Raw genomic sequence first — 27353 nt, forward strand, 5'->3', positions numbered from 1 at the left:
CTCAAAGAGGCTCAGAGAAGTCTAGTCATCTTCTAAAGGCCATTCAGGTAAAGAGCAGACTTGAAGCCAGGATTTGAACCCGGGCTGAACCGACTCCAAAGCCCAAATTCGTTCTCCAGCATTGCACTGTCTTCCTGAGCACCCACCGGCACCTAGAACACCAGGGTGCTGCCAGCCTGCCACAGGCAGTGTTATAAGCTGACTGCGTGGCCTCCCAAGCTCATGTTGAAGTCCTAACCCCCAATACCTCAGAATGTGACTGTATTTAGACATGGGGCCTTTAAAGAGCCAGTTAAGATAAAAATGAGGCCGGGACTTCCCTGGTGATCCAGTGGCTAAGACTCCACGCTCCCAATGCAGGGGGCACGGGTTCGATCCCTGGTCGGGGAACTAGATCCCACATGCATGCCACAACTAAGAAGTCCGCATGCTGCAACTAAGGGGCTGGCGAGCCGCAACTAAGACCTGGTGCAACCAAATAAAGATAAATAAATATATTTTTTTGAAAAGTTAAAAAAAAAAGATAAAATGAGGCTTTATGGGCAAGTCCTAATCCAATCTGACTGGCATCCTTAACAGAAGAGGAGATGAGGACACAGAAAAGGCATCTACAAGCCAAGGAGAGAGCCTCAGAAAAAACCAACCCTGCTGACACTTTAATCTCGGACATTTAGCCCCAGAATTGTGAGAAAATAAATTTCTATTGTTTAAGTCACCAAAGATGTGGTACAGCTGACCCCTGAACAATGCAGGCAGGGCATCCTGAGCAATGGATGATAGGCTATTATTCTAACAAGTTTTTTTTTTTAAAAAAAGATCTCCCTGAGATCAGACTGCAGCCTCACTGAAGAAGGACCAGCTTCACCCTGACCGCACGCTCACCGCGGCTGGGGGGTGGGTTGAGGTGGGGGAAGTGCTGAAAGGCTGCCAAGGGCCCAAATGATCTTTTAAGGTCGGGAGTCCCTTTCCCAGCCACTGCTGATATGCTGTACAGCACGAACAGGGAAACGAGACTGCTACACCTCTCTGAAGTGAAGGAAAAAAGAAGTGGACTGTGGACAAACCTCCCTCTTCCTTTAACCCAAGAGAGACAACATTTTGAGAGGTGGGGAGAGCCTCAAGACTCTAGGAAACCCTTTACTCGTGTCCCCAACCAGCAAGAGCTGACATGGACAGGGCTGCTGTAGAAAACGGCCTAACACTGCACCGGTGTGCATGGGAGGAGGACAAGGTGACCACCTGTGGGGTCTCAGCTGGCTCCTGTGTCTGGGCTCGGATGGTTTTTAACCCACTTGCTTAATTACCTGCTCAACGCAATTTAAGATGTCACAGAAGGACACAGGTATCTCATTCCAACCCTCCCAGGCCACTGAGGATACCGGAGAGAGCAAAGCCCCCTCAACCTGGGTGTGCACCCACCAGTGAACTGGTCGAGGCCCTCCACGAGGCAGGGTAGGGGGCTTCCCTTCATGAGCACCAGGCACATCTTCCTCATGCGTTTCACAAGCTTCGGCAAGCGACGCAGAAGTGCCCCCTCCGAGGCGGGAGGGGCACCCTGACACTGTTCTGGAACCACGGCCTGTGAGACAGAGCACAGGTTATTCTCACTGCCAAGAACAACAGTCCTAGCACGAACCTGCATGGGTGCTAAGTTTAAATGCTGCGCTGCTCCACACACACCTGGCTCAGCAACAGGAAACTCTCCTCTCCACGTCTCTGAAGTCTCAGGAGAACAAAGGCATCATCGCCAAAATTAAAACAGGCACGTGCCGCGGGTATTCAGCATTGTGTGTTGCTGCTGTGGGAGGTCCCCGTAGCAGAAGCCCTGCTCCCCACCCCCCGCAGCGCCTTCTGTGCTCGTCACCAGGGGCCTGCGCTTCTGCTCCATGAAGGTGGACATCCGACAGCGTAACTGCTGCCTTTAAGGTGCCGCACTGCACCGTGCTTCTCAGACACATAGGCAAAGCTAACCTGATCCGCCAAAGCTGACTTCTACCACCATCTCTCCCCTGCCTCCAATTCCTGACTGACAGTTCAAATACCAGGATCCAGATACTAGGCAACCATCCGAGGCCTATTTTCACTAGTTTTTTCCCTTGAAAATCCCTGAAATTCTGGGACTTCCCTGGCAGTCCAGTGGTTAAGACTCCACGCTTCCACTGCAGCGGGTATGGGCTCCATCCCTGGTAGGGCAGCTGAGATCCCACATGCCATGCAGCACGGCCCCCCACCAAAAAAAAGAGACCTGAAATTCCTGTGCTGTCATCAATAGTTAAGTTTAAAAATTTGATCAGCAGGACAAGTGGTGAACCGATGGATACAATCAAAAGAAAATTTGGCAGCCATATCACGTGTGCAGCCATATCACGGCTGTATGCTCAATTTCTATTATGCTTTCTGAACTATTAAAATACGAAAAATCGCTTGAGGAACCCCACTGCTAACTCTATAGACCCAGGGTGGAAAGCACAGTTAGGAAGACAAAAGTCATTACTCCCTTAAGAGTGCTCCCGGGCTTCCCTGGTGGCACAGTGGTTAAGAATCCACCTGCCAATGCAGGGGACACAGGTTCGAGCCCTGGTCCGGGAAGATCCCACATACCGTGGAGCAACTAAGCCCATGCGCCATAACTACTGAGCCTATGCTCTAGAGCCCGTGAGCCACAACAAGAGAAGCTACCATAATGAGAAGCCCGTGCACTGCAACAAAGAGTAGCCCCCGCTCACCACAACTAGAGAAAGCCCGTGTGCAGCAACAAAGACCCAATGCAGCCAAAAATAAATAAATAAAGTTACTGGGGGGGGGGGGCGGGGAAGAGTGCTCCCTACACACAGTGATTATGAAGCAGGGACATCCTCCTGTAACAGGCCTGCTCACCCAAGGTCTCGATAACTGTTTAAATTTTCAGGAATTTTGCAAGCCAGCTCTTAACTCTTGGCACTTGAAACTGGCCATGATGGGAGTACATATGTTTCTACACCACGGTCACCAGCAACCACTTCAAACCAGATCACTGCACACAGCCACTCCCTGTGCAGCAGCTTCATCACGTGGGAGCCCAAAGGCGGCTTCAATATCCTATTCCTAAACTGACGCTTTAAATCTTCCCTCACAGGTAGATGAGCTGTTCACAGGTAAGCACAACAGCCGTTTCCACAGGCTAACATGAAACTTCCAGCACCAGGATTAACGCTTTCTGCCTTACTCTGCAGCAGGTCATGCAATGCTATACCACTCGTCCAAAGAGGAAGGTTTCAAAGGCATTCCCTCACCTAGTGCTAAGGACACTCCTGCCACAGAAAGCAAAGACCCCACGCAACTAGCTCAGGAATAAGCAAACACTATCCCACAAGCTAATACCTGTGCAGCTGCTGGCCGGGCTAACAGGGTCTCTCTCAGTGCCCGATTCAGACTCTGAATGGGCGACTCCTCACTTGCGGCTGCATCTGTTGGCCTTGGCAAAAAGTCTGGCTGTTCCTCCTTGTCACTCTCCACCAGGGATGACCGGCAGGGTTCACTCAGGACAGCTTCAAATTTCTTCATGAATTTAAAGAGGGTTCTGGCCCCAGATAATGACAGAGATGGGCAGAAAAAAATAGGATGGAAAGTGAGGAAATACGTAAATGACATATAACACATACACAGATAACTTAATAACTTGTACTTCTGGTACGTAATGAGCTCCTTAGAAACTCATAATCTTTTTTTAAAGGAAAAAGTATGGCAGGTGTTCTCATCTCTCTTTTCTAGCAGGAAAAAAAAAGCCAGGAACGGTGGGATCACTTTGCTCAAGGTGAGCAGGTGGCAGAGGACTCGACCTTCCACGGCACACAGCCTGCTCTGCCTCCAGACACATCCGTTCCTCCTGCAGGGAGACTCTGCTTTGGGTGGAAGGGCGTGGTGTTGGGAAGCCAGCAAAACAGCCTAGTGTTTTTTAGTTAAGTTCAAGGCAGCACAAGTCAGCGCTCTGTAACAATGTAGTCATGCTGTCTACCATTCAAAAATTCGAGTTTTGGTCACCCCAGCTTTAAAAGATCAATTACCTGTGTGTCTTTTCCACAGACTGTTTAATAGACCAGAAGCTGACATCATTCCACTTGGATATCTTAACAAATTCCTGTAAGATAAATGAAGCTCAAGGAATGGCTTTATAAAGCTGGTGTCATTCTGTTCTTTCTAGATCATCTGTTTGCCGAAGACCAGAGCCCACTCCATCTCAAGCACAGGACTGTGTGTCAGTGACCAAGTAAAACAAGTCTAATAAAGGAACCATGTGTTTGTCTCAAAGCAATGGAAAAAAAAAGTGCTGCTATAATCAGTAGGTCACTATGTACTCTAGCTTAAACCAGGGTTGGTTCCACGACCACTGAAAGTGTCAAAAAGAGAGGATCCTCCTTACACCCCCAGCACCTCAGCAGCCCATAGCCCAACACCAGATGGTGCGCATCTGAGGTGGAAGATCAGCCTGGGCAAGACCAGAGGAGCGGGCACTAACATCCCTCTTAGGAGCCTCTGAAAAGGGGCCACGCCCCGGAACCCTCACACACACGGCCAGGTCAGCAATGGAGCCAATGCCACAAAATGAAAAACCCACCATCCTAGTTGGCAGTTGCAATGCTCTTCTCCATTCCCCAGATCCCCCTGCCTCACAGTCAAATGGATTAAAGAACAGAACTGCGGGAGAATTTGCTGATTTTGTCCTCCTAAGAGTGATTATGACAGCCGTTCATCTTACTTTAAGCTCTTTTTCTAGGGGGGAACGAAGTTCCACAATTTTGGCCTGGACCCGGTCAAAGAACTGCTTGTAATAATGGTACAAATTCCATAGAACACTGCAAAGTGAATCTGGAAGAAATAAAAAGGAAACAAAAACACCACACTTGCTGCATGTGCTGCTGGCTCCCCCTCTGAGGTTCACATTTCAGTGATGATCCTTCCTCCTTACTCTTTAGGCCACAAGATTACAGTGCAATGTAGCACATGCAGACTATATAACAGCTCATCAGGGAGCTGGGGTTACCAGTTCCCAGAGATGCAGGCTCTAAATCCTACCCTATATTTTCATTTCATTTTGTACTGGATTTTTTTGGTTGCACTTTTGTTCTTAAAGATGGTGTACTCAGACATTCTGCCAAACTCACAATTTCCAACCTTTCTCGGAATCTTATTGTAAAGTCAGCAGAAACTAAGTCTGTTTTAAAAGATGGCATATTAAGAGGCTCACCTTGACGGCTCATTCACGTAAATCTATATTCATTTTACAGCGGCACTTTTGTCTAAACTGCTGTGGTCAGCGATAGGAATCGACAGTAGAAGTTTTATGTGCAGTTCCTTGACACGTGGCAGCGCTCTCCTGAGATCAAAGAACCTACTAATAATGGCCTGGATCAAGCAGAAGCTTAGCAGGACATATGCACTGTCTAGACAGAAAGATGTGCTGCCTCAACATGCCAGCTCCCGAGCTCTGCATCTGGTGATTTACCTCTGCCACGGTTCGCTAGCTAGGGCTTCATTTATAACCAGTCTGTACTCAACTTTAATGTTTTTCTCTATATCTAACCTGAATCACATTATAGGAAAAGACAACTGAAACTGTCTTGTTTAAAACCTGGTATGCCACAAGACACTTGTCTCATGTGGAGAATTCAAAGGCTAAAATTAAAGAAAAAATATTATACATACATATGTATATCCTTACCTTTTCCTTCAACTTGTGGCATCAGCAAGACATGACAATGGAAAACCAGTAACATCTGAAGTCGTACGTGGAACTCTCCCAGTGAAGATCCTTCAATAAATGCTTGTAACGTGCTGACCAGCAACATCAGGGTCATCTGTCTGTCATCTTTATAGAGATTCAAAGAAGAAAACAGATACGTGCCTGCCACCATCACTTGCTGTCACAAAGCGCACACAGTCTACTATGCGATTCCCGAGGGATGGCCGTCAAGTAGAGACACCAGTTAAGGTGAAGCTTTGAAGCAAGGACCACAGCTAAATTCCAAGCTGATTTAAAAACTACAGCCCCACTCAGGGTATGTGTGAAATGCACTCACAGCAAATTAGGAAACTGAATTATGAGGCACCTGTTCTAAGTATGAGATGAAACCCTTTTAACTCAAGCATTTTAACTACTACCTACCAAGATAGAAACTTTCTCTTTGACTTGTCTCATGGATATAGAGAAGGAAACTTTACCTTATGACTAGCTCTCTAGACTCTGGACAAGTCACTTAAACCTCTCCGACTTCCATTATTATTCTTAGTAAGAATAAAACTACACAGCTTTCTTGGCTGACCTCTCAGGAATACCTCGCAGTCAGATGATACAACCTATGTGAAAGTAGTGGGGCGAGGACACACAGGAGCAGGTAAAGCCCACACTCTGCTGCACTTCAAGCTTAGCTTGGACCCTCGAAATAAGCAGGGGATTTAGAGACGGATGTTACCTTCCTGCTCTTCTGTTTGTTCTTGCATGTGCTTCTCCAGCATCTGATAGATGGAGAACCAATGCTTGGTGGATTTCTCAGTATGGCGTTTCATGGTATTATCCAAACTCATGGACCAGCAGCTGAAACATGGAAGTAGAGGCCAAGGAGGCATTTAAGGAAACCTATTCAAACATCTGAAACCACAGAAGCAGAAGCTAAATATTCACTATTCTCTCCTCCCAAATAGAGATGGAGAAGCTCCCAGTCTGCTGCCTCTGAACGCATGCTGTTGTCTGGTCTCCAGCTGACATACTACACAAACTCTGAGGAAACAAACTATCCAAAGACTATATCCCTACAACCTAAGTTCAGGAGGGGAAGTGACAAATGTATCACTTACTTCAGTTCCAGTTTACGCCAACGGATGACCATCTGAGTGACCACATCAAGATGCTTCCGCAGAGACAGGGCCCGACTTGCATTCTCCTCCCAATCCTGAAGAAACACAGATAAAATTTACTATGGCCATTATTCAGTCCCCTGACCACCTCCTCACTCAGGAACACCCTGGACTTTTCTTGAGCAAAGACCCCTAGGACCTTCAACAACTTTTATACTGATTTACCAATAACTAACCAGAATGAGTTTACATCCAGCTTATCCAGCTTTGAGTTCTTTCTGGTCACTTGACAGACCTCCAGCAGAGCAAATAGCACAGGGTTTGGAGACCTGAGTCTGAATCTCTGTTAGTCACATGACCCCTCCAAAGTCCAGAGCCCTAATCTGAAAATCAGGGGAGCACCAGCCCCTTCAGAGGCTGTGAGAGGACTGAGGGGCTGAAGAGTGGAGGCACCCTGCCGGTCTGAAGGCCGACCCAGAAGTCCTGGCAGACTGAGCCCTTAGGACTGGTGGGTGCTGCGCCCCACCCTTGAGAACAGGTGAGGCAGGTCCCCTGTGTCCCATGGAGGCAGTGGCTTCACCTGCAATAAGCTGACCTTATGTCAGAAAAACCAAGGAGCTTCATCCTTTTCCAACCCAAACTATCACATCCTGTCCCTCTAACAATAAAAGAATCTCTTCAGTTGACTATAACTAAAATGAGGACTGGAGAGAATCCTCTTACCTGTGCCTTTGCCAGAAGGATCTCTAAGCCATTCAGGAACTTCGAGATGGGGCTGGAAAGTGGGAAACTACGAATCCTGTCCATTACAACCAGCAGCTGTGGGGGAGGGGAGGAAGGGGAGGGAAGAAGATTTGGGCATCCTTGTGGGACTGTCAATCACCCAAAGTCACAGGGTACTGAAGAGGGGCCTGACTGGAAGTTTCATGCAAAGGCCCTGCCTCGTGAGTACTTAGGAGAGCTGCGGGTGAAACTTCCAGGGCTGCAGATCCTGCCCAAGATAAACACTTTACCCGCTGCACTACTCTGGAAATAAGATTGAGTTTGATAAAGTAATTACTCTTATTACTCTGTTATAAGTTATTACAGAATTAGCTGAATGATCACAGAGCGAGGTCTGAGTTAAAACTTGAAAAAGCCAGGCCCTTGTTAGTATAAGGATGTGTCTGAATAAAGACAGCAACATAGCAGCACTTCAATATATGGACGGAAAACCCTGAGCAGCAGATAAAATAAGTGGAATCTCAAACACCATTTACACAACAGCATTACAACCTGGTATATTCATTCTCCAGGGAATAACACTGCACTGAACCGCAGTTCTGTAAACCTCTGTTTGCGTATCCAGTGTGCAAGTCACTGCCCCCAGGACAGTTGAGAGGCCGCCTCCCAACCGCTGCCCTACCTGCTCAAGCGCCGGATGTTCCGGCCAATCCTGCAGCAGCTGGCGGACGGCCTCTGAGAAGCCTTCAAGCACAGGCTGGCAGTGCCGAGCTTCCGGGACGTTGGGGTGATGGTAAAAGTCATAGGGACCGTCAGGCTTCACCATAAGGTCCAAGGTCCCCTCCCCAAAGAGAGTGTTAAGGGACAGGGTGTAGGCCAAAAGCTGACTCCCCAAGAGCTGGTCATTCAGCTCAACTCCTGTGAAGTTAACAAGATCACTGTAAAGTTGGTATCAAGTTACAATGAGGTCAGCAACATGCTCAGAAATAATGAATGACTGCGACTAAATGAAGTAGATATTGCAATGCCATTCACCCACAAAGCAGCTAAGGTCTAAAAGACTGTGACCCCAATACTACAGTGGTCACCAAAATCTGCCCCAAGTTTCGGTATATACAGAGGAACTCAGATACTGCCTACATGTAATCAAGAGGGTGCAGAGTTTGGTTTGAGGATTCCAATTCCCAGTTTTTGTAGCTCTTCTTGGTAGGCAGAAATGAAATTTAAAGCCTCCTTCCTACTTGCAAGGAATAACTCATGAGGTCACATAGGAAACTGCATCAAACCATATCCTGTGAGATTAATTTCTGAGTTGCCAGGTTGCTCCCAGGAATACATGATTTCATTAGAAAAGCACTGAAGCTGTGAAAGGGAAATTGGAAATAATGCGGAGAAACGAGACCATTTAAACTAATTCTATATCCTTACTCTTAATCCCTTTACCCCCACATATTCAAAGGGTGAAAACCCATCTTTATTGCAGAATTTTAAATCAATTTTTTGGAATTAGCTTAAGTCCTTTAAGATAAGGAAACAATAAGGAATTTAGCAAAAACAGGGACGTAATAGTTTCAATTGTCCCAGAAGTAGCAATCACATCTATTCGTTTTGATTTCCCAAGAGCTTAACAAAAGTAAACTACCATACCCATCAGGGGGTAGAAGTTTGTCACAAGCGATGCCCCAGTCTGGTAGCAGGACAGAAACAGGCTGAGGTAGTGCTCTGCCACGTGTGGCGGCGGCGTCTGCTGGTACCAGAGGGACCGAGCAAAGCCGAGGCACAGCTGCTGGTGTATCAGCATCACAGCCTGCATTGAGCTCTGTGACAGGAGGGCGGGCTCTGTGGCAGCCTCCTCTTCTTGTCCATCTGAAGGTCCCTTCTTTGCCTCTAGTGTTGGTTCTACCAAAATATCTGCAAAGTCCTGTAAATAATATTAGAGCAATTGAACTTTTAAAGTCAAAATCCAGTTCTAATAAGACTAAAAGGAAGGGGGAAGGATGGAGTGTGAATGATCAAGAAAATGAAAAAGGGAATTACGTGCATTGAGAAATGTTTTAAAAAGTACAAAGCCATTCAAAGGGATGTAACAGGAACTAACATAGTGCTTGCTGTAGGTGAGTTATAGAGTAAATCCTAAGAGTTCTCATCACAAGGAAAAAAATTTTTTTCCTTTTATTTTATATCTATATGAGATGATGGATGTTCACTAAACTTATTGTGATAATCATTTCATGATGTATGTTAAGCCACATCACTATGCTGTACACCGTAAACTCATACAGTGCTGTATGTCAATTATACCTCAATAAAACTGGAATGAAAAAAAAAAAAAAAGAATTCAAAGGGCAGGTGTGTGGTACCAAGGGGACTCGTTCCAACCTCTCCATGCGATGGGAAGTGTGTCCTGAACTCCCACTCTTCCTCCTCCTCCTCGCTCAGGGCTGTCCTAGAGTTCCTGCCCCGGTATCTGTACAGGCTGCTTTCCTGCTCGGCCTTCTCTTGGGCTCTGCGTTCCTGTTCATCCCACTCATTGATGATTTCCTAAAAAAAATCACACATTCCGAAGGAAGCTTATTTGCCTTTGCTGAGGCATTTACAATGAACAGAGGCAAGACTTGCTATCTCTTCCCAATGAAAACAAAATACCATGGTTCAAGAACAAATAAATGCCAACATCCAAGACGCTAAATTCCATGTAACAGAGAGCAAATGGGATTTGTTTTCAAACTGTGTATCTGCAGCAACCTGAGTTTCCTAAACACCCCCCTGCTGTATTGTTACAATTTCGCAGGTGTGAAAACTTGCTGTAGTGGCACGACTGGGGACTTCCCATCAGGCGTGAATGGTGCTCTGCATTAAGGACAGGGTGAGGGTCAGCAACGTGGGTGTGTGATGCAGACTGCACTTGGCCAGCACCTCAGGGAGATATCCTGGGGGTCTGGAAAAGGGAAAATGGGCTGGGGACTGGGTGGTCGAGGGGAACTAATCAGGCAAAACCGGGCTATACGATACCAGACATCTCTTAAATTCCCTACTACCTCTAAAGCCCTACAATTGGCAAAAACTATAAAGAAACCACCCAGTATTGAGAAGAACTGAGGAGATAAGCAACCCCAGGATGACAGTTTGTATTAAAAGCCCAAGCAAGCAGTTAACCTTTGTCTCAGCAATTCTGTTTTCTAGAAGTTTTACCCAAAGATCTAGCTTTAAGACTTTTAGGATGGCACCGGTTTTGGTTTTTTTTTTTACCCCCCAAAACAGATTAAAAAACCTTTACATATAAATGTAAATATTCAGTGAAAGGAACTGTTAAATGACTTACCCATACAAAAGAAAACCCGCAGTCACTAAATATGATGCAGGTGGAGAATACCATAATCATGATGGAAATAAGCACTAAATTTTAGCTGCTAGATTTTTAAAGGCAAGTTGTAAAACAGAATGGACTTTCTTAGTGGTTTGTAGGGCTCGAGCCATTTGAGGACATTATCTCGGGGACCACAGAGGGTATAGCATTGTCCTCAACCAGAGCAGCCCTTTTATCTGTTAAATACTGGATCACTCTGCTAATATTTGTATTTTTTAAAAGGGTCTACTCCCCGCCACCCCAAAAAACTGTAAACCACTGGGAAAAAACAGCTGTAAAAAATTTAGTGTCACAGATGTACACTTACAGATACATGCACAAATGAGCAAGCCTAGAATAGAACACACCAATGTGTTAACAGTTATATAGTTTTGAGTGGCAGAATCTAATAATTTCCCTTATACTTATTCTTTTAATTGTCTGCAATGAAAACAAGTTGCTTTTGTTGATAAGGGAAAAAACAGAATTATTTTATTTATTTATTTTTTGCGGTACGCAGACCTCTCTCTGTTGTGGCCTCTCCCATTGCACAGGCTCCGGACACGCAGGCTCAGTGGCCATGGCTCACGGGCCCAGCCGCTCCGCGGCATGTGGGATCTTCCCGGACCGGGGCACGAACCTGCGTCCCCTGCATCGGCAGGCGGACTCTCAACCACTGCGCCACCAGGGAAGCCCCAGAATTTATTTTATTTTATTTTCTTGGCTGCGCTGCTTGTCTTGCAGGATCTTAGTTCCCCAACTAGGGATTGAACCTAGGCCCCTATCTTCTTAATATTAATAAAAGTTCATTCAATTACATGGCAAAACCCACCATAAAGTCAAAGAACCAACAAAAAAGGAGAGAATATTTGCAGTGTGTATCAGGCATAAAGGGCTAACAACACTTAATATTTTTTTTAATCTCTTAAAAATTGACAAAGGCTCCTAAACCTGACAGTTAAACGGGAAAAAGCCAAGTAGCAGACACTAGATCCCCAGTGCCTTCCCACACTGTCTCACCTACACCGGGCACCGCTAGTGTCCTGTAGGCGCCCTGCTCGTGCCCCCAGCTCCCGTCAGGAGGAGGACTTACCTGACACACATGTCTGAAGAGCTGCAGGGCCCGCTGGTCCAGCTCTCCCTTGCACAGCACGTGGGAGCGCAGGTACAGGAGGGCGTTCAACAGCAGCTGTTCTTGGGTGGGGCAGGGCCTCTGGCTCTTGCCCTCCAGCTCCTTTCCTCCCAGGCGCTTAAGGAGCAGCTTCCCAAGGCCTCGCAGGACCTCCTCCGACTTCACTGAGCACAAAGCATCTGCGTGAGCATAGTAGGTGGGGAAGGTGGGGCCCACTGATGGGAAAGCCAACAGGGATGTGGCCAGGGCACCCAACCTGTGCGCGCAGACCACACCACCTTGGAGTGAGGCGTGGACCTCGCACGCCACCAGCCGCATGCCATGCTGCAGCTGCAGGACGGATGCCTGCAGCGGGGCCGCTGCGTCTGGGTAAAGGGCGAACTCCTCTGCCAGCCGCCTCCGGAACTGGTGGTGTGACTGCTGCCAAGAGGCCTCCTCCTTCAGAAGGTTCTGGGCCATCTGGGCAGCCCGAGGTCCGTCCGTGTGGAGGGCCTGCAGGAGCCGAGTGAGCAGGTCCTGAACGGCAGAGGCCTTGGCGATGCTGGTGACATAGTGGTGGACCTCCTGTACCAGGGACTCATACGCAGGCAGCGGGGGCCTGAAGGCCTGCTTCTTGGACAGGCTGCAGATTAAGTTCTCCAGCTGATCAATTCTCTGGCGAAGCAACCTGAAGGCAAATTAACACAGTATGCAAATTCTGTCAGAAGCAAAGCAGTAAATCTAGACTGAGCCTCAGGAAAACAGCAGGAAGACATTTCAGCTACTGAGGCATAAAATGATATATGGACAATTATAATGAAAATGGATAATATATACACAGGCATTTACCACGTGCAACACGTGTCGTTGAGCACTTCGGAGGCACGTCTCACTGAAGTGGGCACTATTACCTTCCTTTTACAAATACGGCACTGAGGTTTAAGGTATTGAGTGGTCTACTCAAGGTTTAAAGCCAAAGGTCAGCAACAGGACTGGAACTCAGAACCCACTACTAAACAGTATTTCCTAAGGTAACAGATCTCCACAGTGCACGTCATCACACCCCACTCCTTCCACATTGAGAATAAGCTCTGCTTTCAACCCTCCTGGCCCCATGCGAGTCCTCCCCCGCCTTTCACAGAGTATGTATTTTTCCTGATTATAACCATGGCTTTGGGATCTACCTGCTAATGTAGTTCAGAGATGTAGACCATAATCTCAGCTTAACACTGTAACTATACTACAAAATGTCTTTTTAAAAAGAATATTCAAGCCAATAACCCCCAACTGGAATAATCACTACGGTGTTACCTGACGTGAGGATGAGAGTGACCGAGGACGACTTCATCCTCCAGGTCTCTTCCGGTCTGCAGCTGCGATGAGAGGCTCCGGGTCTTCCACTCACACTGCAGCTGTTGTAACTAGCGGAAGGGGAGAGAGTGGTCTGCTGTGCCCAGCTAGGGCCAGGCCCCAGAGACAAAGCCCTGGGGCAGGGTCGCTCCCTGGGTGGAAGGAACCTGAATGACCCAAGGGCAGGGGTTTCTGTTCCACTAACCTGGACCACTCACCTCAGAGCTGTCAGGTGAAAAGACACTATCTCATTTATGCCAATGAACTTCTAAGTCTCTGCTACAGCAGTCTGGTCATCACCCCAACTAACATAATTTTCCTTCTTCAAAATATAGAACTAGTGTATCACTATCTTAATGTATTCAGTTCCTGAGTTTGGTTGGAAGTTCAAATAGCAAGAGATACACCACATTATCCGAATCTACCTACTTCCTGAGTTTTGGATAACAAACACCCAAAGTTCAAAACCTAAGGAATGCTATACCCTGTCTAAAGAAGTTACCCAAATCCCAATATCCACAACCTACTTTAGGCAGAGGGATCTGGATAGGGAAGGATACCACTAGAGTTCTCCTGCTGTGCCCTCTGCCCAGGGCAGCCTATCAGCAGAAACATCAGAATGGCCCCTCCCGGTGCCTGAACCTATTCAGAGGAACCCGCAAAGAGGAAAACACAGTCTTTAGAACACACTACTGGGATGTCACAGGGCAGCTTATGTAAAATCATCCCTCTGTGCTCTGAGCATCCAAAGGGAGACAAAGGAGTAATATACTAAGCAAAGCCAGGCAGTCAGGGATGCAGCCCGTGCTCCAAACCCTCCCTCCATACCTCTTCCTTGGCGTACTTGAGCTTGTACTCCCTCTTCACGGCGGGGTCGAAGCGTGCCTGGGGAAGCCAGGTCTGGATCTGGAGCAGGCCCAGGCTCACCCACAGGCTCCCACGGCGGGCTGGCTCAGGCAGGTCCCGCTTACCCTCCCCCTCCCCGAACAAGTGGCGCAGGGAGGTGAGCAAAAGGCACAGCAGCTCCTTGGGCAGCGTCTCCTGCCCGGCCATGTCCCCGAGAGTCTGGCCCACGTGCTGGCATGCCTGGCTGTCCCCAGGCAGCAGCTGCTCACAGTTCTGCACGTACTCCTGTCGCCGGGGCTCGGGGAGCAGCTCTGCCAGGCCAGCCAAGTGCCGGCACAGCACCAGCCGCTGGAGCTGGGAATCCGTGCGTCTGTGGGGACAGGGAAGCACTTGAGGGTCTGCGCCACAGCGACCACCATTCCTTTCTCATGCTACTGTTCTTCCAGAAAATGACAAGACAGACTGCACTGCCTACACCTAGAGGTGAATTTCTGTTCTCACTTAATCTGATACGGTTTTCTAAGTACCAGCTTCTTGATCACAATATACTTACAGCTGACAGAGTGGCTGGCCAGCTCACAGCAGTCTCTGAAAACCTGCTCATCCAGCCAGAAAACACCCTTCCTCCACCCACTGGAACTAGCCACTATTGAAGAAAGCTCTGACCGAGGTCCCCACTACATGCTCTGGAGGAAAGACGGGAGCTGTACCGTCTACCTGGGGGAGGGAATACCTGAACTCTGCTACGGAAGGGACAGCCATGTTGGTCCAAAGCACCGAGCTGATGTCCTGGAGCTGCTGTGATCTCTCAACCCACTCCCCCAGGGTGACATGTGAGGAGGACAGGATGGGGAGGCCGCTCACATCCCAGGGACTTGCTCTGTAGCTGCTGGTCAAGACTTCAAAGCAGCACTTGGAGAACACGGCTCTACTGAGACTTCCGGGACCCTGATAAGGGGAGAGGAGTCATGTTAACTTTTAGAAATCAAAAAAAAGGGTTTCAACAAGCAGCACTGGGGCACCTTAGAGGAAAGAAAGAAATTTTAAAAGGAGATTCAGGTTGCTAGGAACTGGTAAACATCAGCCTGAGACAGGACCAGAAGGGCAGAACGGGGGCGGGTGCAGTGGGCCTTTGAAGGACTCCATTCTCTATGAAGGAGGAGCAGTGGGTGCTTTAGTCATGCAGAAGAAAACCCCTCAAACCTGGGCATCAGGAAGACCAGTCGTGCAGCAGAGCTGGGGGCAGGAAGGTGAGACTTGGAGGCAGGGGAAGGAGTTGGAAGACAAATAGAAGAGCCAGGGACAAGCCTGTCTCCCTGGACTGTTAACCTGGGACACAGGAACAGCTGTCCATGAACAAAGGGTTAGCGGGTCAAATACACGAGAGCAAACCTGACTCTATGCAACTCTTGGGGACCCATAAGGTTTAACACTAAAAGCTTTGAGGGATGTTTTACACTAAAGAAATCAATCTTGATAGAGCAATGGAACAGAACTGAGTCCAAAAATAAATCCATGAACATTGTGGGAATAAGGTGTTATGACAGAGGTGGCCATTTCAAAAGAGATGGAAAGGATGAACTAGTCAAAACTGGCGTTGCTAATACTGCTTTAGGATATGCTTGTTTGTATAAAATAAAAAATTTGCATCCCCAGCTCACAAAACAAGATATCCAGATGAGACTGATGTAAACATAAAACAAAAACAAAAACAGAAAATATGAGGGCTTCCCTGGTGGCACACTGGTTAAGAATCCGCCTGCCAATGCAGGGGACATGGGTTCGAGCCCAGGTCCGGGAAGATCCCACATGCCGCGGAACAACTAAGCCCGTGCGCCACAACTGCTGAGCCTGCGCTCTAGAGCCCGTGAGCCACAACTACTGAAGCCTGTGCGCCTAGAGCCCATGCTCCACAACCAGAGAAGCCACCGCAATGAGAAGCCCGTGCACCGCAATGAAGAGTAGCCCCCGCTCGCGCAACTAGAGAAAGCCCACGCGCAGCAATGAAGACCCAACGCAGCTGGGAAAAAGAAAAAAAAAAAAAAAAAAGAAAATATGAGAAAATGGTTTTTTTAACTCTGTGGGTAATGAAGGAAGACTTATTTAAAAAGCATGATACCAAAGCCAGAAAGTAGAAAGGGACCGGCATATTTGAAAAGAAAACACTATAAAACTTCTGTGATATAAGAAAACATCTTCAAACTTGAGAGACAACAAAACACTAGAAATGTATTTCCAAATATATGTTCGGTAAAGGTTTAATATCTATAATACATAAAGAGATCTTCAATAATAAAATGATTAATGACTTTTTTTTTCTTTTTTTTAACAAAATGAGCAATAAACATGACTGGAAAATTCAGAGAGAGAAATAAAGCAATCAATATATGTATGTAAAGACATTCAACCTGAATAATAATCAAAGGAATACATATCAAAATGAGATTTTTTAATTGTATGACTGGCAATAATTTAAAGTGTTAATAACACCTAGTGGGGCAAAGATACGGAAACACAGGATATATGATAAGTGAAACGTGCTCTAGTCCCAAGTCCGCCGTGGTCATCCTGACTTCATGTTCTCCCTCTTCACTGTCTCTTTGCAGGTTTAAAAAGTGAAAAAACGAAAACCTACTTCCCTAGATGTTCTAATATTTACAAATCTCTTTAAATGTGAAGACACTTTGGCCAAGGGTTAAATTCCAATTCTCATCACACATCCACAGAAACACTCAGACAAGTGGACAAAGGCTTATACAAGGGTAGTTGATGCACGTATGTTTGCTACAGGAAGGGGGAGGAGAAGGCAAGAAACCTCAATGCTTATCAAGAAGAAAGTTATGAAATGCATTCCAGCACACTAGTACAGTAGAATACCTTAAAAGGAATAAGCTGGAATGACAGGTGCAAATTTCCACGACATATCATGTGAACCAAGAAGGTGGCCTTGTTTTTATTTACATATGTATTTAATATAAAAATGCATGTTAACAGAAGGATACAGAACAAAGAGTGGTTATTCCCAGTGAATTCTACATTATATACGTATATAAATACACATGTATACATACTGTGTATGTGTATATATATATACACACACACGTATGCACACATATCTACATGTTTCTGTACTGTTTAAAATCTTATAATTAGAAAAAATATTTCAATTAGAAGAGAAATTAAAGACTTTTTAAAGGAAATTGTGTTTACATTAATTCAGGATTTCCCAAATCATTTAAGATGGAATATCTTTTTTGAAGGTACACTTATTAATATCTTACAGAAAATAAAGTATTGCAATCATTTACTTTTAGTCACTGCTCTATCCTAGGAATAAATGTTCATTGCTAGATCCATTGAGAAGTTTCTTCTACTATCATCAAACATTTTTATAATTTTATGGCAACAAACCTTTAACGTGGGGTCCAGAAGGGACTTGGGTGTCTCCCTCTGCTGCACACCAGGCAGAGGGCTCCATGTTAGCCAGTACTCTGGATTTGTGGTCACAGTACTGCTCCAGAAAGATGTAAACGTGGAATCAAATAACTCGGACCACAAAGAGATCCTTTCTTCAGTAGACATCTAGAGATAAAGGAATAATTAGGTAAGAGAGTATTTGAGAAAGGTTCCATAAATCATTATAAGTTCTCTCTGTCTTGTAAGACTCATCTAAAACTAACATGGGTTTAAAGATTATTAATCCTAATGTTCCTGGTTTTCTGCCACCCCAGTTGTCTTGGTCAAGTCACTTAACCTATTTATAATTTTATAAAACATAAGATCTGACTTTATAAAAGTGCTTGAGAAACTTAATTAAAATAATCACACAATTATGTGATCAAAATAAATAAATGAATAAAACATTATTATCAAAAAAATTTAACGTTGTACTAATGAAGTTACATTAACTACAGTTTACCACTATTCACATTTAACAGTTATTCTTGTGGAAGGGTAAAAAACACTCTGACAATACATTTTTGAGCAAATAAAATAAAAATAAGCAAATATTTTAGCCTCATTTAACTGGAAACCAAATGAAATGATCTGTGATAAGAGTAGAGAAATACCAAGGAAATTACTGCCAAAGAACATTCAAAGTTCTCCCCTTTGAAACTTAATTCAGATAAGACTAGAATTTTACAACATGCAGTTTTTGAGAATAAATAAATGTTCTGCAATCAGTCTGCCATAGAAAATCTCATCAGCTCATAATGCAAAGGAGATTTTTTGATTTTGATTTTTACCTTTTGATGGTGCACTAAGGACCAAAGGTCTCGAAGCTCTTGAGGAGCAACTGGTGTGTGCTTAAGACAAAATGTGATGTGATGACTTATCTCCTCCTCTATATGGGGTTGCTGGTTTTTGCTGGACCTGCTCCAAAAATAAAGAGGGAGAGAGAGTGGGCTGTAGGCTTTCAATGAGCTGCTAGAAAACTGCTATGTAAGGGAAGATGGAACACACAGGATTTGGAGTACATTTATTTAAAAATGAGCAAATAATTCTACTGGAAAAACACCTAGTAACATTCATTCATTCATTTATATAAATTTATTTAATTAATTTATTTAGTTTTGGCTGTGTTGGGTCTTCATTGCTGCGCATGGGCTTTCTCTAGTTGCGGCGAGTGGGGGCTACTCTTCGTTGCAGCGTGCGGACTTACTGCAGTGGCTTCTCTTGTTGCGGAGCACAGGCTCTAGAGGTGCGGTTTTCAGTAGTTGTGGTGCGTGGGCTCAGTAGTTGTGGCGCACGGCCTTAGTTGCTCCGCGGTATGTGGGATCTTCCCGGACCAGGGCTCAAACCTGTGTCCCCTGCATTGGCAGGCGGATTCTTAACCACTGCGTCACCAGGGAAGTCCCACACCTAGTAACTTTTAGTAGTGCAGTCAAAACAGGCAAAGAATCTTCAAGAAGTTTTGGCTTTCCAAAGTGGCAAATGACCTTCCTCTGCTTCAGCAACTATGCCCCCTCAAGACAACGCTGTGCTTTGTTTTACATGAATACACAGAATACACGGAATAACCTGCAAGAAAATAAGTGCCCCCAAAGGAAAAAAACTGAAGGATGGCTCACCTTCTCAGGCAAGCCTGTGTCATAAAATCCGCTGTGACTCTGTACTGCCAAAGCATAGCCAGGTACTCCATTGCAGGCCAGAGCTGAACACTCCTGGTGAGCTGGATTAAGGAGGTAAAGCCTGGCTGTGACAGGGAGGAAGCTTCACTGTGCTTTTTCTCCAGAAAACCAAGTGAAATTCCTCTGGCTTTTAGCTCTGAACACTGAGCATTCACAAGACTCTTCAATTCATCTGGACAAAAAGACACACAGTGGTCAGTGGTCAGGCTCAGATTCCCAACAGCCAGTCACATGACCATTAGCTTAACCTGAGTTCAACTTCACCTGAGCTTGAGTGTCTCATGTGTTAATACAGGGGTCCCCAACCCCCGGTCTGGTCCACAGCCTGTTAGGACCTGGGCCGCACAGCAGGAGGTGAGCAGCGGGGCGAGCGAGCGAAGCTTCATCTGCTGCTCCCCACCGCCCCCCACCGCTCCCATCGCCCCCCATTGCCCCCCATCGCCGCCTGAGCCATCCCCCACCCCAGCCATGGAAAAACTCTCTTCCACGAAACCGGTCCCTGGTGCCAAAAAGGTTGGGGACCGCTGTGTTAAATAATGCTATTAATACCTGCACAATTCCAATGATAGAATTAAATAATATATGTGAAGTTTAGGGAATTCCCTGGCAGTCCAGGGGTTAAGACTTGGGCTTTCACTGCCGTGGATCTAAGTTTGATCCCTGGTCGGGGAACTAGGATCCCACAAGCTGCGTGGTGTGGCCAAAAAAAATTAAAAAAAAAAAACAAAAAAAAGTTTAGCCCTATGCCTGATACTTATTTAGTGGTCAGTATAGTATACAGGGAATAAATAAATAAATAAATAAACAAAAAGAGAATATCTAAGGGAAAACTTTTAAAAACTTATTGGCTACAAATAAATAAATAAATAAAATGTACTGGCTGCAGAGCAGAGGATATGCTTAGAACATCTGTCAGCTAGCCGAACTCCAGAGCACATTACCTGGGTTGACATCTTCCAGAGTATTAGCTCTGAGGACCAACCCCCAGGCCTGTAGGAGACTTTTCTTTAATGTCCATTCAGAAGCAACCATTTGGAGCCGACTAATGTCTTCCCACCATCCACTCTCCCCAAGGGCAGGCATCCGCTCTCTGATGGCAAGGGCTTTGTTAAAGACCTTCAATTGTGAAAAACACTCCACCACCAGCTTGTCCTGAAACAATAAAACCCAGGAGAGCCTATTACAGAGGAGAAGAGTAGTTCTTTTTAGCAGCCTATTCATGGCTGAAAAAAATGTTTTAAATATTTCCTTAATGATTCTATAAAACATAAAGTTGGTTTACTCCTGTAGATCTCAGGATATTCACAGTAATAAAGTTTAAAGTCTACTCAGCCTTAAAAGTCTCAAGAATAAGTAAAATGATAACATTTAACAAGTCAGTTAATAGTACTCATTGAACATTTAAGAATTAAGCTGTGCAAGCAAGGCTGAGTATAGTTGAATGGCAGTCCCCACGTTCCAGGAGAGCTGCCAAAGAGGTCAAATCTTTGTGTTTACTACATGCTTCCAAGTCGTACCTTAAAAGGAAACGGTCGTCCCAGAAACTTCTGTAACTTCTTTATACCCGTGAATCCACCAGTTGGGCTCCCCAAGCAATTCTGAATATGTTCTGAGATGGTCTGAACCTCTCTGTAATATCTTTAACAAAAGAGATAAAGGGCAGAAAGGAAGTAAGGAAAGGGGGAAATGCTGGATGGTAAGAACATCACTCATATTTTGTATTTGATTTACATTCACCAACAGGCCAAGGGGACAAACCAAAGTAAAGCCAAGAAGAAGCACATTTCAATTCCTAACCCTCCTCCCTTTAACGTCAATACTGTAGATACTGACATTGTTACTCTAAATATGACTCTTACTTGTCTTCGTGGTTCATCAGGAGTTGCGGGATCTGACGAACCAAATGTTTTAAAACCCAGTGCCAGTGAAGGGCAAGCAAGGCCAGGCCTGGTGCATCCACTTTTACTGTATCGGCCACGGTCCAGAACCGGTCCCGCCACCGCACAGAACCCAAGATCTAAAAACAAAGTAAACCAAAACTGCTCACAAACATCTCCCAGTAAAGGACACGAAACACTGACTTCAATCATTAATCAATACTCAACATACACACGTTAAAGATCTAGCATCGACTGGAGTATTTTTAGGGATAGTAAGGCAGTCAGAGAAGGCAAAGCTCTTTCCTCCTATCATTTGAAGTTCAGTTATCAGAGAAAATGGAATTACTGGGTCATGTGGTAAGTGTACACGCAATGTTATAAGAAACCACCAACCTGCTTGACAAAGCAGCTGCACTATTTTGTATCCCATCCAGCAGCGTAGGTGGGTTTCAGTTTGTTCCACTTCCTTGCCAATACTTGCTGCTGTTGACCATTTTAATTTTAGCCATTCTGGTGGGTGGCACCACACTGTGATTTTAACTTACATTTCCTTGATAACTAACGATGTTGCAATTTTTCCAAGTTCTCATTGGGCATTCATTTATCTTCTGAGAAGCATCTATTCAAATTCTCTTGTTCATTTTAAAAAATTGGGCTGTCTTATTATTTGTCTATAAAATTTACATGTGATTTATCAACAGTGTCTCCCAGTGTTTTCCTTTTCTTAAAGCTATCTATTAAGTTCTTTATTTTGACAAAATTGAATTCATCAATTTTTTTCTTTTATGAAGAATGCCCTGAAATCTTTGCCTATCCTCAAGCTGTGAACATTTTCTCCTATGTTTTCTTTTAGAGGTTCATAATTTTAGCTTTTATACATAGGTCTATGATCCATTTTGAGGTAACTTTTCTATATGACGAAGGTAGCAGGTAAAGGCTCATTTTTAATTTATTATATTGATATCTAGTTTTTCCATCACCATTTGCTGAATGAACTGCTTTCCCCATTAAATTACCTTTGCATATTTGCCCCCCAAGCCCCAAAACTTCACTGACCATATAAGAGGGTCTATTTCCAAAGTCTCTTCTTTGTTTCACTGGTCTATATGTCTATCCTTATGACAATAACTACTGTTTTCATTAATGCAGCTTCTTAATGCAAACCAGGTATTGTGAGTCTCCAACTTAGCTGTCCTTCTAATTATGTACTTTTACAGTAGTCTCAAGATTAGTGATTCCTTTTAGGTTTTATGATGTCAGAGCTGTTTTCATAATAATGCCACGTTATTTGCCTTTTTCACTATGTTGACATTTGCACTGATGGTACCAAAAACAGGGCGGGGGGTGGAGGGGACAAACTGTGATTGGGTGTCTGGCAAACACTGTGTGGAAAATGAATGAAGTCAACCTGTCAGTTCAAGAAAAACAGGAGAGTATTTGTTGCTGATGATAGAATTCAAACCTTCAAGTAAAACCCAGAACTTTGAAAAACTAAGAGCTTGACAACTTCCCAATACTTACAGATTTTTTCATGAGGTAACTTTTTGTGGTAATTTTTCATGAGTGTGACTTGTTAAATTTATCTATATTGAAAAATGTAATGTGTCAACACTTGGAAGATCTGATAACTCACTGAACAATACTTTCCAAATTACCAGTGCATGAGAACATACATGCAAGGCTAAAAGTCCATCCAAAATGCAAGCCAGGCCAACGGATTTTAATGCATGACAAGATCAGTGATAGTTTTTCAGATTCCACATTACAAGTAACCTTTACAAAACTAACACTTGTCCACCTGTGGTATAGAATCAAAGGAGAATATCACAGTTATGTGAAATGTTTGTTAAATACTCCTCCCTTTCCAATCTCTTAGCCATATGAAATAGAGGCCAGTTTTTCTTCACAAACTTCAATCCATACAACATACTGTAAGAGACCGAATGCAGAAGCAGGTGTGAGAATCCAGGTTTCTTCTGTTAAGCCAGACATTAAAGAGACTCGCAGAAATGTAAAACAGTTCCACTCCTCTTAATTTTTCTTTTGGAAAATAGTTGTTTTTCATTAAAAATGTTATTCATATTACCACGAAATGAATTTGTTACTGTGTTTCTTAAACATATTAATAAATATTTTTTACATTTCTCAGATTTATTTCCTAAAAGTAAATATTGATACACGTAAACACATAAACAAAAGTTCTTTGAGGCTTTTGGTAACTTTTATGACCATGGGGGGCGGGCCTTGAGACTAAAAAGTTTAAGATCTACAATTCTAGTTTAACCAGAATTACTCGAATAATCTGGATTCAAGCCCAATTTAGTCCATATGTGACAATCATGTCTAAGAAGGATTAAGTGAATTAAAATATAACTGTTAAGATTCTGATGTTTATCAACAGGTAAGTGGATGAATAAGATGTAGTACATACATGCAGTGGACTATTACTCGGCAATAAGAAGGAATGAATTCTTGAGACACAAAACAATATGGATGCATCTCAAAATAATGATTTTTTAAAATATTTTTTTCCATTTTTATTTTATTTTAATTTTTTTGGCTGCACCACACGGCATATGGGATCTTAGTTCCCTGACCAGGGATCGAACCGAACCTGTGCCCCCTACATTGGAAGTGTGGAGTCTTAACCACTGGACCACCAGGGAAGTCCTCAAAATGATTTTAAGTGAAAGTAGCCAGATAAAAAAGAACAATATAAAATACTAGAAAACACAACTGAGCACCAGTAACAGAAAGCAGATCAGTGGATACCTGGTTGGAGGTGGGGGGGCAGGAAAAAAGAGAAAACAAAGAACAAGAGGAAAAGGTCTGAGGGTGATGGATAGGTTCACTGTCAGGACTGTGGTAATGGTAGAATCGGTGGACACATGTCAAACATACAAAACTGTACACTATATATGCGACTTACTATATGTCAGTTATAACACCATAAAGCTTTAAAATATGTGTATCTATTTAAATTCTTAAGAACTTCTCAAATAATATTGTACATGTAACAACACTGAAGTTGGTCTTGCCCCTAAGAATCTTTGTGCCAAGAAATATGTTGCTTAAGATAAAAACAGGTACATCTCCTTACCTCATTAACACTGGCATCAGACACCATCGCCTGGGAGGACTGTACCCAGAGCAGGATTAGCGCATCACAAAGTTCAAAAAAAGCAGCAAGATTGACCACGATTTCATGGGGCAGGCTGTGATAGCTCTCTGGATCTTATAGAGTTGGTATAAACAAAATGAGAACATTTGATCAGATTTAAATCTCTGGACATTTTCAAAATCAACAGTAATCTACAACTTAATGTTATTCTCAGTACAAGGGTCAATTTGAAACGTCAAAATTGAAAGCAAATCTTTGTCTATTATTAAGTTAGGAAGTTAGTCGTGCATACCTAGAGATGTTCATAATGTCTTAATTAAAAAAAAAGCATTTGTTTAAATTCTAAGTGTGTATATGACTGGATGAATAGATAATACAGACAGATCTGAGAAGATATAAACAAATATACTATTAACAGTAGCTGCTGCGAGAGGAGAGTTTTTCCATTTTTATGCTTCTATATAGTTTGAATATTTTCCAAGAAATACCGTTATCTTTTCAATTTAAAAAAAAAAAGGAGGGAGGAAGAAAGAACCTATAAGCAAATGCTTATGAGCTCATACTTTTGAGCCAACAGAACAAGTTTCAAGTTCTGGCTCTGCTACTTGCTAGAGATGTGACCTTGAGCATCTCTGTGCCTCCCTTTCCTCTCTCATGAGGCTTATCTCATGGTTGCTATAAAAAGTAAATGAGATCAAGGACACGTAAAAAAGCACTTAGTCAAAACTACTGAATAAGGGAAGATGTTCAAACTCGAGCTAGCAAATCAAAAGGCATCAGTACCATGGCATCAGCTGCTAAATCCCTCTCACCTTCAGCAACATTATGCAGTCAGAGGCATAAATGAAGAAAGTAAAGGTAATGTCCTTACCTTTATGGAATTCAAAGGACATTCTCAAAACACTATTTCTTAACTTTCTGCCACCAACAGAAACCAAATTTGCTTCCGTAAAAATCCGTTTTTCCCGATCAAGATATATGATTGTCCTGAAATGAGATTCCATAACATAACAAATAGTTATTGGTTAATAATACTTATTACAGCCTCTACCGGCTGAATCCTGAGAACCCTTGGAACATCAATCTCCTTCAACCTGCCATTCCCCTCGTGCCTCTGCAAATTCTGGACTAGAGAGACGGCAGCAAGAGGGATGACAACTGAGCTGGGGGGGAGGAAGACAGAGGGCTAGGTAGACCACCCAGCCCCACTGTGTTGCTCTGCCATGACATGACAAACTATGCTGTGAACTCTTAAAACTGGCCATCTCACAATTAACCTGCAGTGCTATAAGTTACCTGGGGAGGAGGAAGGGGGAGTTGCTGGGAGGGGGGACAAGGGGGCCTCAGAGGTGCTACTACTACATTATCACATGAGTGAGTTCACTTTGTGAAAAGTCATCCAAACGATATATAATCATCATTACTGTACTTTTCTGTAATGCACGTTATACCTCAATTACAAAATTATTTTTTAAATCTATTACACTAATGGCCAATTAAAAAATATTACCGGTCATTACATTAAAGGTGAGGAAAGACCAACTTATATAACAGTTATGTAAATTTATACTATAGGTCACTATGTACGTACATCTCCAACATTGGATGGGGCAGATAGATGGCTGAGGAAAGGACATGTGAAAATGCAAGGAGCTGCTGGGAATCACACAGAAAACAGTGGAAACACAACTATCCTATGATAAAAGATTAACCATAAAACAAATTCCACCACTAATGCTTCACTAGTGTATTTATTAAAGTACCCTATTAAATTATTAAGAACCTGTCACATTCCCAGGCACCTGGACATCAGGGTCAGAATGATTTTGCTGCACATGGAGCGTGAAGGAGAGGTGGTAACAAAGCAATCATGTCTGACACCCACCACTTCTCAGGTTCAGAAAATTAAACACACATAAGACTGTCAAGTATAGCTTAGGAAAGGTATAATCTGTGAAGCCATAGTGTACAACGAGGCAAACAGCACCCAGAACAGTAGACTTCACCTACTTGTTTGCAACAGACTCTAAAAGGACAAAGAGCTGCTCAGGCTGGTCCATTTGTGGGTCAAAGTCCATCGAATTTTTAATGATGTCCAAAGCCTGCATATTCCATCGGGGATCCAGAGGGATCACATATTCATCTGGTTTAAAAAACAAAAGGTAGAATTTTGGAGTTAAACTCCTTGCCTGGCAAATTTCAGTTGAGGATTTTCATTGTTTTACTTTGATCCCACTGAGTCCTGCCGGGGAAGAGAGGGACCAAGGAAATGGTTTCAGTCCATGGTGGTAGAAAAGTAGGGTTCAACAGCTTTTACGCTATTTCCTTTCTAAAGGCAAAATTTCTTCTAGCCCTGAAAATTCATTCCACCGTAGGATAGAAAGGTAACCTCTGCTAGAGCATAAACATTCCAACAAATGTATTCATTTGCTCAGCTCCCACTTCTGGTTGGAAAAGAATCCATGGGCTTAATTACCCAATCTTTCGCCATTAACCATAAAAAAAGAACTTACATGGCAGAAAATGAATGAACACATCTCATTATTTGCTTTCAGTAAGAAAAACAACTCAAGATTATTTCCCTTAAAAACCATTTCTTTATAATCACAGGATGTGCTGCTGCTACCTCTTGCTCATTTGGCTTAAGCTCAGTATCTCTTCTCTAAAGCAGCAGCAATCAGACTCTGACCTGCTCCAGAGGTTGAGAGCCCAGCGGAAGAGGTAAGACCAAAACGATGGGAACATTAATTTGATGGTGGCTGAGCTGGATGGGTCAGTGGAGCACTTCAAGTTTTAAAGGCATCCACCATAGAGCAGTCTAACAAATGCCTATTGTGAATAGCAAGGTACACATGGGGGCCCATATCCCAAAGTCCAGCAAGACTACACAATCCAGAGCTACACAGCTGAAAGGGAAAAAGGAAGACGAGCTAATGAGTGCCAACAGAGGGCAAGCCATGTCTGCTACAAAGGGAACCTACCACTCTACTCTAGAACTGTGTTCCCAAAGATC

General features: G+C 44.0%; 1 protein-coding gene across 7 annotated transcripts in view; it reads right to left on the minus strand.

Moving 5' to 3' along the window:
* Positions 1–27353, minus strand: part of MDN1 (midasin AAA ATPase 1) — a 155823-nt gene that overhangs the window by 35021 nt on the left and 93449 nt on the right. For all 7 annotated transcript variants that reach the window (XR_016395154.1, XM_089921862.1, XM_089921863.1 and 4 more), the window contains 24 exons: positions 26351–26483; positions 25212–25327; positions 24320–24453; positions 21199–21356; positions 20857–20977; positions 20281–20491; positions 19280–19511; positions 18455–18581; positions 17619–17789; positions 14941–15155; positions 14190–14577; positions 13323–13432; positions 11994–12699; positions 9934–10095; positions 9202–9475; positions 8237–8472; positions 7555–7650; positions 6832–6926; positions 6450–6571; positions 5699–5845; positions 4736–4845; positions 4044–4117; positions 3361–3559; positions 1420–1579 (listed from right to left, as the gene is read on the minus strand). Coding sequence is in view for 6 of the 7 variants with exons in the window: in XM_089921862.1 (XP_089777988.1) it covers positions 1420–1579; positions 3361–3559; positions 4044–4117; positions 4736–4845; positions 5699–5845; positions 6450–6571; positions 6832–6926; positions 7555–7650; positions 8237–8472; positions 9202–9475; positions 9934–10095; positions 11994–12699; positions 13323–13432; positions 14190–14577; positions 14941–15155; positions 17619–17789; positions 18455–18581; positions 19280–19511; positions 20281–20491; positions 20857–20977; positions 21199–21356; positions 24320–24453; positions 25212–25327; positions 26351–26483 (4497 nt within the window). In the remaining variant the exon portion in view is untranslated. The remainder of the gene's footprint in view (positions 1–1419; positions 1580–3360; positions 3560–4043; positions 4118–4735; positions 4846–5698; positions 5846–6449; positions 6572–6831; positions 6927–7554; positions 7651–8236; positions 8473–9201; positions 9476–9933; positions 10096–11993; positions 12700–13322; positions 13433–14189; positions 14578–14940; positions 15156–17618; positions 17790–18454; positions 18582–19279; positions 19512–20280; positions 20492–20856; positions 20978–21198; positions 21357–24319; positions 24454–25211; positions 25328–26350; positions 26484–27353) is intronic.

Source organism: Delphinapterus leucas, chromosome 12 (assembly GCF_059928025.1).
Source record: "Delphinapterus leucas isolate spDelLeu-1000000601 "Yukka" chromosome 12, BTC_Dleu_Yukka2, whole genome shotgun sequence".
Lineage (NCBI taxonomy): Eukaryota > Metazoa > Chordata > Mammalia > Artiodactyla > Monodontidae > Delphinapterus > Delphinapterus leucas.